Below are 20,575 nucleotides of genomic sequence, written 5' to 3'. Positions count from 1 at the left end.
GCAGTGCTCAGAGCACACATGCCAAAGGGAGACCCACGTGCCAGTCACCCACAGCCTTTGCACACCCCATGCCAAGCATGGCAGCAAAGGAGAAAGCACTGAGGAAATTGGTGCTCTCTGGGATGCATGAGAAGCTTGGGCTGATGGCTCAAGGGCTGAAGGCTTGGCCTTTCTGGCAGGAAGGTCAGGACCAGCTGGGTCAGATGAACCCACACAATTTGTCTCCCACCCAGGGTGATTCACCACCTCCCACCCACACCTGCCCCAGTGCTGCTGAGTAGTTCTAGAGAGTTCTTGACCTTTTCTCCCAAGGCTTTCCCGCTCTCCAGCTCACCCAGCCCTTGTTCTCTGGGGCAGTAACTACACTCAAGGTGGGAGGCAGTGATTTGCCATGGCAGCAGCACAGGGGCTGGCATTCATAGGATTGATTTACTGCTGAGGATGAAGCAGTGAGAAAAACAGGTTCAGGTCAGAGCATAAATAATCCCACAGTGCTGCAAGGCTTATGTGGATTGTGCTGGTGCCCATACTCCACTCACTGAGCCCCAACCTAGATTAACAATAAATCATCCTGCCATCAACCCCCCTGGTTTTTCTTCTTCCCAGCTGGAGTGCAGCATATGTTACAGCCTGTCCATGTAGCAGTGACAGAGCCTCATGAGACACACTGGCCTGCGAATTGGCTCAAGCATCCCTACAGGTAACACAGTGGCTGTGGTTCTGTGGCAGAACCCTGCATTTGAGAAGAGCTTTTCTGTTTGTCTGCTGGAGCAGGCTTACAGCTGGATCAGGTTTAAGAGCCTCCTCGCTTTCCTTTCCCTAATCTTCAGAATATCCAGATCCAAGTTATTCACATCAGGATTGTGGCAGAAACAATCTGTGCAAGTCAGATCCAGACACCTGCTCCTCCACAGCTACTCACAGTACAAAGGATGCTGGCACACTGGAGGCACAGCTGTGTGAAATGAGACTTTCTAAAGTAGTTAAATACCCAGCTCCTGTAGATTGCAAGGCATCACTATGATGTGGTGACACTGTATAGGATGACAGGAATGGCTTTGTGGACCAACACTCAGCTGTGGTCCACGTGTCCCAAGTCTATCCTGTGACACTGCTCTGCTGCACTGTGTGTGTGCCAGAGGATTTCCAGCTGTGGGGGAACACCCAGCTCACACCACTGTGAAAAAGCCACTCTTGGCACCACGTTCTCCAGATCCAGCCTGGCTTTCTGCTAGCAGGCAAACATGAGAGACTTCCTCACTGTTAGTAGAGTGTTGAATTAGCCACCAAAAATAAAAGCAGTGCTTTCAACCCAAGTATTGGGAAAATAAATACCCTCAGTCCATTCTCAGGCCATTGCAGGAAGTGCAAACCATGTGTATGTTCAGTTTGAAACACACAGGTACAAGCTGCAGGCAAAATGAGTAATGTCTGTTCTCAAAATGAGAACAGCTTAGGTACTGAGATATCAATAATTACTATCAACTAAATACTGTCATTCTTAAATGACTTGTATGGTCTTTAGTGCTTTGTAAATCTTGTAAATCCTTTCTTTAACTGAAGGAAGAACAGTAGCAAAGACAATAAAAGTGAAATTTTTAGAAAGGATTTCCAACTCAGCATTGAAGTCAGCCAGCAAACCTGAGATTTTTTGGGAGGTTGGTTTGAACTTTTTTAGATCATGATTAACAAGACGTGTCCAGAGAAATCATTAAAGTACAGTGGGTAAAGCTGTTACAAATGAATGGATACCTACCCAGTAAAATGTCAAACTGATTTGCAAAAATTATCAGATGCACATGACAACCCTGTTAATCCTAGAATTTATCTTCTATAACTTAAATTGATAAATAATGTTTTTAAGAAGGCTTGTTTCCCCTAGCCCTAACCCAGGCCTGAAGCTCCTTGGCTGAACTGTGCTGTTGTCTAACTCTGCTATAACAGGAGACTGAATCTGTAGAAAAGGAGGTACAAGCAGAATTATACCTCTTCTGCAAAGGAGCTTCAAAACTTCATCTCAAAAACTCACTGTGGTCATATACTGTGGTTCTTAGATGACTTGCCCATTTTCTGACGATAAAGGTTATCATTTACACCAGATCATTTAAAAATTCCTGTTTGTCTTCTGCCCATTGCAAACGCTGTGCTGAAGAAACTGAGGGCAGCTTTACTTCACAAATTTTCCTTAAAAACTAGATTTACTTCCTCTGAGATTATTGCCAGGACTAAAAGATAAGCACTGCTGATCAGAGCTTGACTTTCTTCCAGAAAGGTGGGGGGGATGTGGAAACAACCTGCCTCAGCAGAGCTGTTTGACCTTTCAGAAGCAGATGTCTCCTTTGAGAAAAGGACAGAAGCTGAAGGCTCTTCTCATCCCAGTATAATTCAGGTGAGGTTGTGCTAAAAAACTTTCAGTAATTAAGCCAACCTCAAGCAGCAGAATCTGAAGGGATGTTGTGCATCTGAGATGCTGCTTAGCAGTTCCTTACAAATTTCATTACTAAATATCAAGGGAGGGTGTGGATCATGCACAAGCACAGGCAGGTGAATTCATTAAAAATGCTGCAATTTGAATGCTCAGCAACAACTGTGCCTGCAATTTTCCAAGCAATGAGCAGAATGAGTTTTACCATGTCTAAAACTCAGGAGGAATCATGTGATTAAAACAAGCCACGCTCCACAAACTGCAGGGGAAATGTAGCCATACACTCTCCCCATCATTAACTCAGGAAGACATAGAGGACTTTCTGTGATAAAACAGTTCTCTCAGCATTAATCCTTGACAGTTGATAATATTCCTAAGGACTGAATTAAATAAAATCACCTACATTGCATAAAATTGACACAACTACTATCCTAATGAACTTTGGAAGTAGAAAACCTCGGCAGGGACATTTTACAGGAAGAAAAGGCTATGAGGGAGCAGCTATGGTCCCATACCAGACAATAATGAAATTATGGTCCATTAAAAATCACCACCAAGGGAATTTGTGCCAGAATTAATTAGATGATCTTTACCATACGTAACTTAGAGCTTTTTGGGGGATTGAGGGATGCAGATGTTAGAACTCCAAAACTGAAGGCATTCAAAAATATTGTACCAGTACATTCCATCAGTGCAGACCAGCAGAAAAAAACCACTTCTCTTGCATGCAATTCCTAGATTTTCTTTCATCAAAAGCACTGCATTAGAGGGAGAGTTTAGAATATTGCTACTGCAAAAATATAGCCCACTTATTTATGCATTTGGACAACTGAGCACATTTCTGTGGCATTCACATTCTCTGAAAAAATCCCTTTGCCCAGGATTTTTCTCCTGGGAAGCTGAGAAGCCTCAGAGAAGAAAGAAAATTCTTATCTCATTTGCTTCTCCTGTGTTTTGGTCATGTGGAATGTGTTTGGAGATTGTTTCATTGGATTCTAGTGTGAGTTGTTTTGACTCATTGGCCAATCAGGGCCAAGCTGTGTCGAGACTCTGGAAAGAGTCATGAGTTTATTATCCTTTTAGCATTCAGTAAGTATCCTTTCTATATTCTTTAGTTAGTATAGTATAGTATTCTTTAACATAATATAGCATTATAAAGTAATAAATTAGCCTTCTGAGAACATGGAATCAGATGCATCATTCCTGCCTTTGTTGAGGCATTCCCTGCAAATACATTTCCTTTTACCTGTTCTGGGATTTTCGGTGAAAGCGCGACTCCTTCTTCTGCCTTCTGGTCACGGGGGGCGCGGGCGTGGACGGGAGGGGAGGAGGAGCAGCAGGTGTGGGAGATGGAGGTAGGCCATTGCTTGGTTTGCTCTTGTGGGACTTGTCTGCCTCGTACTCGAAGGTGCGTTTGGGCTTGGGGACGGGATTCACGGCGCTGTTGGGTGTGCTTTCCAGGAGCGCTTTGGGACCCCCGGAGTTCGCAGTTATGCCCTGTTTTGTTTTACTGCTTTTCTCAGCCTCGGGAGGGGTTTCTGGTTCACTCCCCAAAGTAACACCCCCGCCTTTGCTATCACTCGGGGTTTCACTCAGTCCCTCCACAGCAGGCAGAGTCCCAGACTTTTTCCTCCCTTTGTCAACGCTGTAGCAGCTACTCGGTAACTGGGGGAGGCCTCTGCCTGACTGCTCCTTCAGTGCCTGCTCAATCTTCTGGATTCTGTTGAGCACAGCAGAAGACTCTTTCCTCACATGGCTCTTAAGGAAAGTGGCAGAAGGAGGTTCGCTCCTGCCCGGTCTCTTGTCAAACCGATGGCAGGAATCCCTGTCCAGCAGTTCCTCCTCCTCTGTTTCCGGGTAAGAGCACTCGGAAAATGTTCGGCTCATTCTTCTGAACCCTTTGAAATCAAATGTCTTGTCGCTGCAGGGAGAGGTCAGCACGCTGGGGCAGCTCTCACTGCCCGACCTCTCCCCAGCATCCCTCTTGTCCATACACACGCTGGCCCTGGGGGACAGCTCCCGGCGGCACTCCCATTCTGTGATCTTCTGCCTGATGTCCAGCGTCTGCGAGCGGACGCTCACCCTGCTGCTGGAGAGGGTCCTTAACTTGGTGGCAGTGCCCAAGGACAGAGTGCTCCGGGTGAGTGGATGGCTCCCTACTGCTTCCCCATCTTGACCCTCATTTGGGCTCTCCTTTTGGTCGGCCTTGAACACGGACAGCCTTTTATCCAGAGCACCCACGCTGATGGCTTTGAGGGGGCGGCTCGGCGAGTCGGTGTCCGACGGGCTCGTGGAGGTGCTGCGCAGCGTAGACGTGCGGCTGTTCCAGTCCTTGAGGCACAGCCTGGAGCTGGAGACTCTGGAGAGCCCAGTAGAGCGGGAGGAGTCCTCACTGTCACTGAGGGGGTAGGCAGGGCTCCTTTGAGGGGACAGCAGGGGCGGCGGAGTAGCTGACTGGCACCTGGAAGCAGAAAAAAATAAAAAATCAAGGCCTTGGGGAAACTGGAGTTATTTGCCAACTTTCTTCTGGCTGCAGGTCTTCACCTGCTTCAAGACCCCCTCAAAGCATCAAGACACCAGTGACCATTCAGCCACAGAGTCAGGGGTGGGAGGTGCCAGCCTTTAACTGGGATCAGTGATGGGCCATGAGCAGACACTTAGCACATCCAAAACAAGTTTTCCCACCTCTGACTGACCCCCAGCTTTTCCAAGTTTCCTGAACTCAAAGCCAGCTGAAATTCTCATAGCAAACCTCTGTCTTGAAAGCATCTACCACCTGCAGATGAGTAGAGCTGGTTCGTCTTTGATCTGGTGCTGTGGCCAACAGATTAAATTCCCCTTATCAAATAGAAGTAATTTCTTATCAAAAGAATGTTACACACTGAGAAAATACATTAATCTGCTCACTCTATGTGTTGAAGAATATAAACTACATAGAAAGATCTCAGTGTTACCCTGGAAAAAACCCTTGGAACAAATTTTAGCCATGGTTTGCAAAATCAGCTATTGTTACTGGGGTTTTGTACACTGTTGCAAGGACTTTTAAGAACAAAAAGACACAAGGAAATTAAATAACACATTAATCATTTGGCTCATCAAGGATGAGCCAGCAGTAAGGAAATTAAGCCAAAACTGTGTCAAAAAGGGGGTTTGCCACCCTGCCAAAATCTATAGACACAAATCATAGGAGCAGTAATCACAACTCCTTGAATTAACTCCTTTCTGTTTCACACAGCACAGGAAAAAGAGGAAAGACCCATAAGTAATGCCTTGCATCTGCTATTAAGTTTTTGCTGTGTGAAGACTGTGGAAAACAAGCTGTTTTTTATCAACTGTCCTGTACTCAGGCAAGATCCAAATGAAAGAACTCGTTGCCCAAAAGAAATCAGGGGAGCAAATGTCTGCACTATAGCAAAGGGAGAAGAGATTCAGAAGATCTCTGCTGCTATATTGTTTTCTTCCCAGCAGCCAGCCAATACCTACAGCAGAAGTGCCAATTTCTGTGCATTAATCCAAAAAAATCCAGAGCACTGGGGTGAGTTCTGAAAAATTTACTTTGACACAGGAGATATTTTCTTTTCCTTCAAATGCAGCCCCAAAACAGATTATCAGATTTCATCCCCATTCTCTACAGCAACTACTTCACAATCAAAGCTCAAAAATATAGAAAGAAAAAAGTCAGAAAAATACAATAATCAAATTATCACAAAAGGAAACTGATCTCTTTTTTTCAGAGGCCTGAGAACAACCAAATCTATTTGTCACAGAATAGTCACTGCTTGATGACTTTTATTTCTTTACTGTTTTGAAAGATAAATATGCCTGTAGGAGAAGAGATCTCATCATCTTTGACGGCAGTCGTACAAAACTGCCTAAAGCAGGACAAGAAAGGATGCATGCCAGAATATGCTCTTTGCATGCTAGAAGTTGAATTTCCTGCCATTCTGTATGGCTGCAGACAGGTGTCTTAAGAGATCTGAGAAGATCAAAAATAGGTGACAGATGTTGAGTGGTTTTTGCTGTCTGTTGCTGCTCAGTTTGTAGTGGATTACCTGGAATTACCTTGGCCAACATACCCTTATAGTGCCTGAAGATGAAGGCTAAATCAGCCTCCTCAGGCTTAGTGGGGCACCCTGATCATTATTTCAGCCTGTCTCATCTCAGTTTCTTCAGGTTGCTACCACAAAGCCCAATTTTCATATTATTCATAACACTGCCTTAACCTAGATTTGAGATCATGTTCTCCTAATTCTTTCATGCCATGCAGAGCCATCCCAGAGCTGCACTGACATTTTTCTCAAGGAAACAGGCATTACCCAGTGGAATGTATTTGCCAGTATTTTATGTCAAAAGACTACAGCCTCCACTACAGCCTCAGAAGCTGCATGTTGGCTAAATCCACTGTCAGGATTCAGCTACAGGATAGGGATAGAAGAAGCCCTGTGGAATGGTTTAGCATGTTACAACTTGCCTGTTAGACTCTGGATCTGTACTGGCAATAGCAAGAATAAAATATAAAATGACAGGGTCAGTAAAATTGGACAGCAGAGGTGAAGAACGTGCTGACAATCAGATATCAGACACCTCTCTCTGCCTTTGACACACTGCACTGAAAATACCACAGGCATAGTCCTTCATCTCCTTACAGTCTAAGAAATATCTTTTCAGCTCTTTCCACTGTCAGGAAAAGGTTTGGTGAGTCATTGGGGAAAGAGGAAAAGGGGGAAATTATGGTTTGCATAACCTGAAGAAGTTGTAAAACATTTCTTCTTGAGAGGTATGAGCATTATTTTAAGCCCCAGGTTCCCAGTAAGGTAACTGAAATTAAGGCTTCATCTTGAAACCCCCAAATTCAGTTACAAAACTCCCAATCACTTCCACTGTGCTAGACTGGGGCTGCAGAGCCCCAGGCTTTCTGCAGGAGTTTGCCCTCAAAGACTTGGGTTACATCAGTTAAGAAACAGATTCTGGTTTTACACTGTATTACACTCAAAATTTGAGTAATTCAGAGAGAATCTGTAGGACTTATTCAACAACAAAGAGGAACAGAGCTTTGTCCCAAAGGTTTCACCATGCATTCTCTAAAGGATGCTGGTAAGTAACAGAATGAAGGAGAAAAACAAGTCCAAAAGCTGATCAGTAAATAATAAAATGGTTTTTCCCTAAGAAACTTACTTCCACTAGAAGAATGTTCTCTGGAAGGCACAATAGCTCCACAGACTTTAAAACCAGTATTACTGGACAGAGATGAATAATTAGGAAACTTGCAACCTTCCACAAAGATTGTAAAGCAAAGTGCTTTTAATTGAAGTTTTCTACATACAGAATTATATGAGGCAGCACTGTACAATGCATATCATTGCACAAACTTCCCAAATATCATCTATAAATAGAGATGATGGAATCAAGTTTGGCTTTCTTAACAAGTTCCCTTGACCAAGCCCTTCATTCTGGTCAAGGATTCTGTCTTTGAGGATATCAGCATTTCACAAAAGACACCGTTCTAAGTTGCTCTGGTTCCCTAAGGGCATTCTTCCAACACACAGCCCTAGGTGTGCAGTGCCCAAACCCTGGCAAGTCAGGTGTGCATTGCAGTCTCAAAGGCTGCCAAGCAGCCCACAATGTCCTCTAAACAGGTGACAGATCCTGGAAGCACCTTTCTGCTGGGACTCATTGCTGCTCACCAGGGAGAGCAGACAGAATCCAAGAGGTGCTTTCCAGCTCTCTAGACCACACTCAGCTTTGCTGTTGTGATTTGTTCCTTCAGAAATCAGCAGTTTCCCACAGTAAGAGGAAACTGATAATATCAGTCTTGCTCTGTAGGAATATTGAACTGTAGATACAACTGATCTTCACATTCTGATTCAGTCTCTCCTCTTCAGTTTCTCTTTTTCTCACCCAAGTGTAGAAAAAACTCGTAATTTACAAAAACTGTAATTCTTGAGGGCTGCTCTCAAATATTCATATATTCTATTGTTGTCTCTAGTAAAGGCATCTCCTTTCACCAGGCCCAGTGACGACGTGGATAACAGTGGAGCTGCATCTCAGCTGCACCAAGAGAACAGACACACTTCCTTTAAGATAATTTGCAACCTGCTCATCACAAGGCAAAAGATGAAAAAACTGAGCTGCTACCTTTTAGCAAGGCTAACTTGTACTGAAAATCTATGGGGATGGAAAAGGGCTCATTCTTGGTGCCAAAAGTGCCTGAGTTCTCACCCTCTATCTGACCCAAAAGTCAAAAAGTCTTCAATTTTGGACATCAATCTTCTTCTGCAAAATGTGGTGCTAACATTTGTCTGTTTATAGAAGAGGAAAAATTTAATTCCTGGAAGCCACTCTGAAAGTGAGCAATACAAAATTAGTATTTAAAACTAGAGGGCTTGGTCTTTTGATCCAGTTGAGCAGAAGCACAGCTCCTTCCTGCTTCCAATGCCAAACATCAACTCCAGGAAAGAGGAGCGATGGGTGCAGAAAATTCCCACAACTTCATGAGTAACTTTTAATAACAGGAAGCAACCAGAAGGGTGGCTCTAGAGCTGGGTTTGTGGCCTGGGAATCAGAGTATGGGTGGATAATCAGAATGTGCATTTATTGAGGCATTTGCATCCAAGATCCAGTATACACTTTATCCAATATATACGCTTTATATACACTAAGAAAAATCTTGGGTTGCATTTCAGGCTTTAACAGTGACTGGAGGGTGCTTAAGTGACTTGCCTTGAAAGAGTTACAGGACTCCCAACTCTCACTGCCCTGTTCTGACCTCTGAGCTAAGCAGCTCAGACTCTGCAGCACTGTTTTAGCTTTCCTGAAGTGTCAGGCGTGACCCCACAGATCATCCTGTCCTGAGGAAAGGCAAGCTGGAAGAAGCCACTCAGCATTTTTTCAGTTTTGTAAATCCCATCTGCTCTTCTTTAACTGACACATACAGAATAGTAGGAGAGATTTTGGCTCTCTGATCCAGGGAATTTCCCACTCCAACATGCTCATACATGGGAGCCCATTTACTGAAAGAAGAACAAGCAACATGATGACAAAAAGGCCCTGGGTTTTCCAGACTCCTCTTGATGAGGTCCCATCCTTTCCCAGTGACACTGATGTTGGGTGCAAAGAATCTCAGCACTGGCTTTACTCCTCAGGACTTGCTCCCCACTTTTGTTAGAAAAAATGTTGCTTTCTAAATATTTTATTTAGGGTTTTTTTTTTTTCTCATTCCTAGTTCTTCTCAGGGCATTATGCCATTTCATCATGACAACCTAACCTGTTTGAGGGTAGCAGTATCATCAGAATCAGCTGTGACTATAGGATTGTGACTTTGGGAATGAGTAGTTTTGGCCAGCACTAGAGACTTCTTGTTGCTCTACCCAATATTTAAGGAGATCTGCAACAAAAGCAACAGAAATTTCTCTTTGCAAGGGCAGCAAAACTCATTTTTAATACATACATTAAAGCTGCCCTGATAGGTAAATGAGGATATAACTTTGAAATTCTCTGGAAATTTTTTTAGGAGAGAATACTATGGAATATTCAGCTACCATCTGCCAGCCACTCTGAGTGAAGATCCTGGAATCCATCCTTCCCAGAGCCAGGCAAAGTGAGAGGGAAGCACACCCTGCTCACCTGCTAGTTGGAACCATTCACTATACCATGCACATCTTGGTGTGCTACTGCTGAAAACAGATGAAATGGCTCACTATGATATTCATTTATATCAGACTTCCACTTGATTTCACCAGGCAGAGGAGAGAAAACACGTAGAGACCAACAGAAGCTCAAATTAGAAACGGTGTTTATGTCCCCTTCCTTTTGTGACCTGCACAGAACAAGCCCTTTGCAGAGGTTCAGTAACCACAGCTCCTTGAAAACAGTACAGCTTCACACCCCACCAAGGGCAGTGCTGCCAGAAAATCACAGAGCAAACAAACAGAGCACATAAACTCTTCTGCCTTTGTCAGACATTCTTGGGAAAGCTCCCAGTACAAATCAATACTTTTGCACAAACAGAAACTGAACACACCACTGCAGTACAGCAATCCCCAGGCCTCTTCAGGCATAAAAAGGCAGAGTAATTTAAGGAGACCAAAACACCGCAAGGGCTTTGATAGAAGCAATGATGAAGGACACTTCTCCAGAAATTCACACTTTCTCTCTCTATACAAGAATTACTAATAAATTTCCTCTATGCTTTCCTCCAAAGGACTGTGAGAAGTCCACCTTTAGCTGTCAAAGAGCAGCAGTCAGTGGTGGGGTTGCCCTTGGAGATGAGTTACAGAACAAGTCATTTCACAGAGGGTTCAGCATTCTCTCCTGTGACAATGTGCCATTTCCTTTCCTCACCAGAGGGGACAGCCAGGCAGAGGCAGTGACAGTGACTGCTGCAAAGACTCAGCCAGGCACTGCTGCAAGCAGGGGACAAATGCAGGGAGTCAGGCTGGTCTAACTGGGTTAGAATGAGGGTAAAATGTGCAACCATCACCAGAAGAGGTGATCTGAAGTCTAAGAATCCAAGCTTTGCTGCTTAGTCGAGGGTGGCCCACAAGGATCCCATGTATTGATGACCCTTTGTGTTCTTTTTCTTTTCCAAAATAAATGATCATCTAGGCTTGGACAGCTGCCTTGTATACTCAATCAAAAAATGTAAATTGAGTTATTCAGTGTATTAATTGTTCCAGGAGCAGAAAAGGACTTTAAAACCTATGTTTATTGTTACTTCTTGTAGCTAGGGATTATGGGAACATTGAGACCAAAGGGACCTCCTGCACTACTGAATTTAAATCAACTCTTATTTGGCAGTAAACCATCTATATATTCTGTACTCCCACAGCACACAGCATTTTCCTTTTCTCCATAACTCAAGTAGATAATTACAGATTGTATTTAATTATCTTAAATCTAAATAAGGGTTTATGGCAAATAAAGGAGATGAACTTTTCACACTCAAGTTCTGGGCACACACCAGTAAGGGGTGATTTTTGAGCTGATTCAACTTGGTGCTGGAACAAGTGGTGCAACTTGTCACATCTTGCCTCTCTCTTGGAAATGAAAGTGAGGTACAGAGCAGCAGAACAAACCCTCTGGCACCAGACCCTTTATAATCTTTGAGCTCTCACCTTTTTTAGCCAGGAGTCTGGCTAAAAATCCCTGAAAATCTGCATCCCCCTGTTATTGTTGGCTTTGGGATTGTGACAAAAACAAGACAAAAACTTGTGCTTTCTAAACTGAGCAGTGATTCTGCATTATAATATTGTTTGAAACAGGCTCACTCTCATGAACTTGTGCTGGGATGGAAAAGTCCCAGCATTTGGAGAGAATGAGCAGTAAAATCAAAGTGGACAACAAATCACTAAATCTTTAAAGATAGGACAAAAATAGAAACACCAATTATTTTCCTGTTTGTACTTCTGAATTTTTCCCCCAAGGAGTGGATTACCACAAAGGAGTTCTGATACTTTCCATTTAAATAAAAACTGAAACAATATCAGAACTCACTACAGAATGATAGGACTGTGAAACAGACAAAAAAAAAAATCAGTCTCTGTGTGTGGTTTTTAAAAGCCCCAGTGTCTGTTCTCCCAAGAGGTACTGAGTCAATGATAACAATTGTGGGGTGGATTTGCAGGGGTGCTGTGGTGAATTCCTGAGTTTAACACCCCCCACCCCAGAGCTCTGGGCCTTTGCAGCTGGTTCTTGAAGAGAAGTACACACAGTCACAGCTGAGTGCTGCTCAGCTGTACTCTCATGGCTCAGAAGCAAAAAGATCTGATTTACATCAGGGAAATGCAGGAGTCATTCTGCCAAAGTAAATTACATGAAGTGGCAACTGTGCTCTACCACTGTACAAAACAAGGGCAAAGAAATCAAAGTTGATGAGTCAGATCCTAAATACTTGAATTAGCCTGGATCCATAAAGCCAAGACAGCAAGACTAATCTGACCAAGAGGAATGACTGTAAAATAAAATGCCATCAATCAGCATGCACTAGGTGTCTTTGCCAAGTGAGGGGGAAGAAGATAACAGGAAATTGTGAAATTATCTAGACTCAGAGGGTTTGATTCCCTGCCGCTCCAGATTTATGGCTGTCTTCTGTTCTGTTACAAGGCAAGGGCAGGATGGTCTTTAAAAGATTCCCCCGTTTAAGCCTTTTTCACCTCCTCTGTTCAGACACAAATAACTTCCCAAGGCAAAGAATACCAACAAGACTGGGCTGTACTTTCCATCACAGGAATCAGAAGCTGACTGTGGTAAAATCAAAAATCAAGATCAAAAGTATCAGAGTAAGCCATTCTCTCTTTTCCACCAATGTAAACTGCCCTGGTTTCATAGGACCACCTCTCACTTTCTCCTCTAAAAACATGATTCGAAGTTGAAAAAGGGAAGCATCCCTACAAGTAACTCTTTTCCCACAACATGTTCTGAATAATAATTTATGCACTAGATGTTTCCATTATTACAGCTCCACTGTAGTTATTGTTCTGGAATTGGCTCTGTATATTTTAGTCTCACCTGATATCTTAAGATCTTGGGAGTTTTGCAGGAGAGGGAGTGGCAATGCAGCAAGTGAGGGCATTTTCTTGAACCAGGCAGAAAGCACAAACCTTCATTTGTCTATTTAAGAACTGCCTTTCCTTGAAACTTGTTCTTTAGCAGCATGTCTGAACATGCTGATTATTAAAAAACCCAGTACACATAGAGGCTCTAAACTTTGCTTTTTCAAAGCACAGGTGATTTTTCAACAGCCTTGTTCATCTGCCCTGCAATATCAAAGCAACAAACTCTGTGGAACTAATTCTGACAAAGCTTTCCACGTTTTCTGTGCTCACACAAATGCAATTTTGGAAGCATTAAAAATTATTTTCATGCATTGTGATGCTCAGTTTTCAAGATATCTGAGGGCAATCTGGGTTTGGCAACCTCCAAATCTGAAATTTGGGTCTGGAACATTCTTGGGAAATAGGCTCACCCTCTTCTGCCCTGACAAGTCAGAAAACCTCACAGGGTCACTCTATACTTTACTGAAATACTCTGTATCCACAGAGAAAAGATCTGAACTGGAAGTCAAAAAGTCCTAAATCTTAGCTACACACTAATCCAGAATAGAGACAAATCTGCTTTCCCTGCTTCACATATAAATCAGCTTCTAGGTCATGCAAAACCTCCTCAAATAGACTCAAGTATAACTATCCATCAGGGACAGAAAAATAATAAGGATTCAGAACTCCCATCTTCTACCAACTTTCTTAATCTCATCTACTCAGAGGAGTTTGTTTCAGAATAAATAGAAAATATTTTATTTGCCTTTCCTACCAGCATCCACATTTTCCTTCTAGTTCCACCAGCTTAGCTGTGGTCCCCAATGTGCTGCCAGTGTCCAGTGAGAACTTTCTGTAGAGGTTTCTTTTGTTCAGTTTTGGAAATTAGATTATTTAACACAGTGAGAAAGCATCCCAGAAGAGCAGATTATAAAACCAAAAGCCATTTTCCATCTGTCTGCTATGAAACAGGATTCTTAATTTCTGTCATCATTTCAACTACCAGTATCACAATCCATCAAGTCTGAGGCCTGAGATATTTGGAGAAAATACAATATGTCACACAGGATAATACTAAAGGGATTGAAAAGATCTGAGAATATCTGTGTTGCTTCTGGAGTTACTGAACTGCAGAGGAAATAAAAAGTAAAGCAAAACAAAATCAAATAAAATTTAAAATACCACCAGAACAGAATCTCCTGCACTATCTCTGTGAATGCAGAGCAACCTCAACATCACCCTGTCTAAACACAGCCTATCAGCCCCAGCCTCTCTCACTGCTGTGCACTTGGAGCTCAAGCACCGGGAAGGGAGGTTCCAAGTCATATGGACCATCTGAGGCGGGGGAAAAGAAGAGCTAATCCTGATCTCAAACTCTACCCAAAGTGTGCTAGGCCTCCGAGGGGCTGACTCATCTCTGACCAGCAGCTGGGTGCCATCCTGTTGGCAAGACAACTGTAACAGCTCAGTTCAGCTTGCTGCAACCTTCCTCTGTAAGCAAAAAGCTGAAGTACTGGCATAAAACCAGCACACTCCACACTAGGAAAACTTATCTGTTCCCTGAAGGACATTATTTGTACAAAGAATGACACAGCTGAGAAATGTGCCCTTGTTCTTCATCTTTAACTTCATTTTAAAAGTTTTGCCCTCTCTCTTTTGTCCCTTAGAAGAGTGGATTTCCACTTGCTTCAATCACCCAAGACCTCTGTGTCTCAAAATTAGACTATTTTTCCAACATAATAATTGCTATTACCATCCTCTGTGAACTTTCCAGTCACTGAATTATACAATTGCACCTCAAACTTGTCTGTTACTCACACACACGCTGGCATTAATTGAAACCTTTGAGAATAGGGAAAACAGTTTTCCTACCAAAAGTTACACTTTTTTTGGTTTGTTTTCTAAGAAGTAGCCCAACATTCATAACAGACTCTGGACAGGAGCAGTCGTAATATCTCTCCCACATACACAATATCTCTCTTGTATATAAACAACTGAAAGAAAGAAATCAGGTGCAGGATTTTTTTTTTGGCACCTGGAGAAGCAGAAGACAAGAGAGCAGTTGATAAGTAAAGGATGACTCATGGAGGTGCCAAAGCAAGGAAGAGAGAAGAAAACCTATTAATTGAGTACACAACGTGTCTCATCTGCATCCTGTCTCTGAAGGAGGAAAGATTTCAAAGTTTATACCCCTGGCCTCTCTTATCATAATTTTCTTCAGTCACTCTGACCTTATGGAATACAACATACATTCCAGCTATGGTGACAAACATGACCCTTGGTATACTTGCCAGTGTGCATAAATGTGGCCAGATGCCAGGTGCCCACCAAAGCTGCTCTGTCACTCCCTCTCCTGGGAGTGGGATAGGGGACAGAAAATATAATAAAAAGCTCATGTGTTGAGATAAGGACAGGAAGATATTCCTTACCAATTATCATCACACCATTTGGGGAAAAAAATTAATTATCAATCAAATCTGAGTATCATCATGAGAAATGTACCCAGATCTTAAAAACACCTTTCCCCCACCCCTCCCTTTTCTTCCTGAGCTCAGCTTTACTCCCCATTTTCTCTACCTCTTTTGCCGCAGCAGCTCAGAGTTACGGGGAACGGGGGCTGTGGTCGGCTCATCATACGGCGTTTCTGCTGCTCCTTCTTCCTCATGGAGAGGACTCTTCTCACTCTTCCCCTGCTCTGGAATGGGGTCACTCTCACTGGAGACAGATGTTACACTCTTCCCTTGCTCTGGAATGGGGTCGATCCCAGTGGAGACAGTCCCACTCTTCCCCTGCTCTGGAATAGGATCACTCCCACTGGAGACAGTTATTACACTCTTCCCTTGTTCCGGCATGGGGTCTCTGCCATTGGAGACATTCAGACTCTCCCCCTGCACCGGGATGGGGTCATTCCCACTGGAGATAGTTCCACTTTTTCCCTGCTCCACAATGGGATCACCCTCACTGGAGACACTTACTGCACTCTTCCCTTGCTCCGGACTGGGGTTGCTCCCACTGGAGACATTTACACCTTTCCCCTGCTCTGGAATGGGGTCTCTCCCACTGGAGACAGTTATAAGCTTCCCTTGCTCTAGTATAGGATCACTCCCAATGGAGACAGTTACACTCTTCCCTTGTTCTGGAACGGCATCCCTCCCACTGGAGACAGGAGCATTTTTTCCCTGCTCCGGAGTAATGTTGCTCCCACTGGAGACAGGAGCATTTTTTCCCTGCTCCAGAACAGGGTTGCTCCCACTGGAGACAGGAGCATTTTTCCCTTGCTCCAGAATGGGGTTGCTCCCAATGCCGACAGGAACATTTTTCCCCTGCTCCAGAACGGGGTTGCTCCCAATGCAGACAGGAGCATTTTTCCCCTGCTCCGGAATAGGATTGCTCCCACTGGAGACAGGAACATATCTCCCCTGCTCTGGAATGGGGTTGCTCCCACTGGAGACAGGAACATATCTCCCCTGCTCTGGAATGGGGTTGCTCCCACTGGAGACAGGAACATATCTCCCCTGCTCCGGCACGGGGTCTGTCCCGTGGGAGACAGTTACAGTCTTCCTTTGCTCCGGCACGTGGTGTCTCCCACGGGAGACAGTTCTCCAGAAAATTCTCCAAGGTGGGTCCTTCCCATAGCTGTAGCTCTTCATTAACTGCTCTGGGTGGGTCCCTTCCACAGGGTGCAGTCCTTCAGGAAGAGGCTGTTCCAGTGTGGGTCCACCCCAAGATCACAGATCCTGCCAGCAATCCTTCTCCAGAGCGGGCTCCTCTTTCCACGGGTCCACAGGTCCTGCCAGAAGCCTGCTCCAGCACAGGCTTCCCATGGGGTCACAGCCTCCTTCAGGCATCCACCTGCTCTGGCATGGGCTCCTCCACAGGCTGCAGGTGGATCTCTGCATCCCCGTGGTCCTCCATGGGCTGTGGGGGCACAGCTGCCTCACCATGGGCTGCAGGGGTATCTCAGCTCCAATGTCTGAAGCACCTCCTGCCCCTCCTTCTGCACTGACCTTGGTGCATGCAGGGCTGCTCCTCTCACAGAGTCTCACTCCTCTCCTCTTTGGCTGCAGTAGCTCCTGCACAGTAACTTTTTTCACTTTTTAAATACGTCATCCCGGAGGCGCTGCCATCGTCGCTGATGGGCTTGGCCTTGGCCAATACAATGGCTTTGTGCAGATTAAGAAGTTATATACTTGACTTGTATTTATGAGGGAATTTCTTTTCATTCACTTCCTTTAAAAACCTATTAACCAGTGTTAGATTTTCTTCTGCCTTATGTTAGCACAAATGAAGTGTTGCTAAGGAGAAGTTGCTGAAGATCCAAACTGATGCAAAAGTTAGTGCAGGAAGATTTAAGGCATTGATCTGGTGCAAATGCACACTTATGAAAAACAAAGTTACAGTTTAAATATTTAAATAACATTTGCAGTGAAAATTAAATTAGGTTACTACATCTGACTGGTTACAGTGTGCTTCACTCTACTTTCAGCTAAACAAGCCAGGAAAATGAGGAAATGTGATGGGCATACCCACAATTGAGCATCATATGAAAAAATTGGCCAGCCAAAAGTTGTTGGGGTTTTTCCTTAGTTGAACAGAGCTTTGAAAAACTCTTTGATCTATTTATTCCCCAATCTGTTGGCATATACACATAAAATTTAAAATAAATTTTTAAAAAAAGAAGAAAAAAGGGGAAGAAAGGCAAAAGAAAAAGGCCAAGCTGTGATTTTCAATTCTTCTAAGAGTCCAGATAAGGCCAAATTTAACTTGACTGAGGGCTACATCTGGCCCTAATTCTGTTTCACTGCATATTAACAAATGAACAGTCAGCCAGTGCTGGAGTACTGTGCACACCAATATTCAGAAACATGATCTAAAGGAAACTTTCCAAAAGATTCAGGCATTGGCTTCTCTCTGCCTTTTGCTGCCCATAACTGTCGACAGGAGCAGAGTTAGGTCAGGGAAAGACACTCCCCACGACTTTGTTCACTGTGATCAAGGGTAACTTAAACGTGTCCATTACTCATCCAGCTGAAATGAGCCTCCCAGACCAGATTTCAGCACCACACCTACAAGAGCTCTGGGATCTCAAGCCTAAATTTGGAATCAGAATAATAGCTGGGGGATTTATATATCCTTTATAAGTTTTGATTCTCACAAGAACTTGGCTTCTTATAAAACTGTGGATTTAGTTTTACACTAGGTTCTATAAGGAGCAGGCCAATATGTATTAACAATTCACTTCACTCTTTACTTCTTCTGAGAGAATTTGTACATAGTGTAACCCTAAGGATGAAAATATTTTGTGGCCTCTGCCCTCCAACATAAATGCTGCACAGTAAACTGAAAGTTTTGCTCACTTTAGGGCAACTAAACATTAACTTAGAGCAACTAAAAGCAAGAAGACATTTTTCCTGTCACACATCCTTTCACTTCCAGGACAAAACTAAGTTTCATATCCCTACAGGAAGCTACATAGGCAGCACCAGGCAAAGCATCCAGAACTATGGTACAGGTGAAGCAATACCAACATCTGTGTATCAAGCAGCAAGAAAAACCAACAGGCAACATTTATACGCTCAACAGCTCTGAAAGTGTTTGCTCCCTACAAACCACAACGCAAACAACAAACTCCTTCCAGCAGCTCATGGGGTCTCAGATAATGAATATTTGAAGCAGTAAATTGAAGTCCAGATTCTGACCCTAAATTACCCTAAATTAAAATTCTGAGGTTCCCTCAGAACCTCACAGAGTTGGACCCATAATACTGATTTTTTCCTGAAAAGCACAAGCCTGTGACTGATGCTCTTTATTCAATGGGGGGAAAAAAATGCAAGTTTTCTCATAGCCAAGAAAGCACATTTCACAGAAAGTATATTAACAAAAGATACCACAAAAACCCAAAACCTGAAACCAGGCATCAAAACCAAGACAGCACACAAAAGTGTGCCAGCAGTACCTCATTTAATCCTGTGTTTTCATCTCAGCAGTTTGAAAAGTACAGTCATTGTAAGGCATATTCAGCCTAAGTATAAACAACTATGATCTCTCTCCAATGGACCAGCACTTTCTATACAATAAAAACAAGTTCAGCTTAGCATGGATATGAACAGCGCTGCATAACTTAATAATCTTAATTAAACTTAATAAACCTTTAAGAATTAAAGGGGATAAAAAGGAATCTCAAGACAAAAAACAGGCATTTAGCCTTAGAGAGATGAGGTTCTGACTGAGAGCAAGAGAGGTAGAGAGAGGAAGGGAAGAGAAGGGCTTTAAAAATGAGCTTTAGTCCTACAAAGTCACTTCTACACCAAACTGCAAACTCTGGAAATTAAAGCTACTGCTATAGCTACTTTCAGTAAGCAGAAGGTTGCTGTTGAGTTCCTGCCTGTGAGTAGACAGTTCATCTCCTGCAAAATTGTTTGTGGGAAAGGACACTAAGGAATTCAGTGCTATGGCACTTCATGCTCTTCCCTTCTGCTGTGTTGTTTCCTCCCCTCCTGCCTCTGACAAGCAGACAGCTGCCCACCACTGCCATCACTTCAGCACACCCAGACTTACTCAGGAGCTCTTCCCTCCTGGAAAGATGCAGAATGGGGATGCAGGAATTCTCAGTCCGTGCTTTGCCAAAGCCTCTGTGCTCCCTGAACGCTGCCTGCTTCTCTTGTCAAGCAGCAAATGACACACTGAGAGGGTTTGTCAAACCTCTGTCCCTTTGTGTGCTTAAGGGGAGGAAACTTCTGTTAATGTTTAACAAAACAGGAGCAAAGCCTTTCTCTGCAGTCTCACGTGTTGGCTTTGAAGGCACCGGTGTGTGGGAAATCTGGCAAGCCAGAAGTTTGCTCTTGGTAGCCCACAAAAATTGAGGTTTTATTTTAAAGTTACAGGAAGCAACAGTTTGCAATTCATTCCTGAAGCTCTGCAGTGAGGCAATCCAGCTGCCTGATGCTAAAGAAATCATAGAAGCTGTGTCAGGAACCAAACCACACACAAAGAGACACAGCAAGCCTGCCAGGCTCAGCCTCTATCTTGAAGCCCACATGGGTGACAGTACTGTTTGACAGGAAGGGAGAGGTTAAAAATCCACATTCAAACCCTTTCAGGTCCCAGCCAACAAATGGCCACAGGCTGTCTGCCATCTCCCCTCTGCCTGTGTTGACATAAAGTGGCTTCCCACCCCAGCACAAATCGAGGGGGCAGCAGTCTGGTGTGAGAGCAGTCTCATTGCGGGGCATTTGTTGGTTATCTGCACTGACAGCTCCTCTTCTGGCCCCAGCTGCCAGGGTGAGTCAGGGTGAGTGTCCCACTGCAGAATAAAACAGGTGAGTCAGCTGGAGACATCCACACAGTGTCAACAGGAGGATTAACCAGCACTGCCCACACCTGAGTGTCACCAACACCGCCCATCCCAGCACTGAAGTCCCCTGTTCCAGCAGCCCACCTGCCTGCCTGCATTAGCTGTAAATGGACCTTCTGAGCTTTTAGCTAGCAGAATTTGAATCACAAAGCCTTTCTGTGCTACTGACACTGCATTGAATTCTGCTTTTACAGCCAAATAGAAATGTTGTTACCTGGAAAAAGCTTGCTTTTAGGAAATTGTGATGCATGATAGGCTTATCCT

General features: G+C 43.8%; 1 protein-coding gene across 10 annotated transcripts in view; it reads right to left on the bottom strand.

Annotated features, from left to right (window-relative positions):
* DENND2B (DENN domain containing 2B) overlaps positions 1-20,575 on the bottom strand; it is a 153,181-nt gene that overhangs the window by 56,108 nt on the left and 76,498 nt on the right. For 7 of the 10 annotated variants that reach the window (XM_050975355.1, XM_030240508.2, XM_018907914.3 and 4 more), the window contains one exon: positions 3,672-4,886. In XM_050975355.1, the coding sequence (XP_050831312.1) occupies positions 3,672-4,886 (1,215 nt within the window). Of the gene's footprint in view, positions 1-3,671; positions 4,887-15,534; positions 16,472-20,575 lie in introns of those variants that run through there. The other 3 variants (XM_050975359.1, XM_050975358.1, XM_050975354.1) reach the window with 3 other exon arrangements.

The sequence above is a fragment of the Serinus canaria genome, chromosome 5 (genome assembly GCF_022539315.1).
Source record: "Serinus canaria isolate serCan28SL12 chromosome 5, serCan2020, whole genome shotgun sequence".
Taxonomy (NCBI): Eukaryota; Metazoa; Chordata; class Aves; order Passeriformes; family Fringillidae; genus Serinus; species Serinus canaria.
The sequence above is the reverse complement of the archived record's forward strand: the minus strand, read 5'-3'. Positions and strand labels throughout refer to the sequence as shown.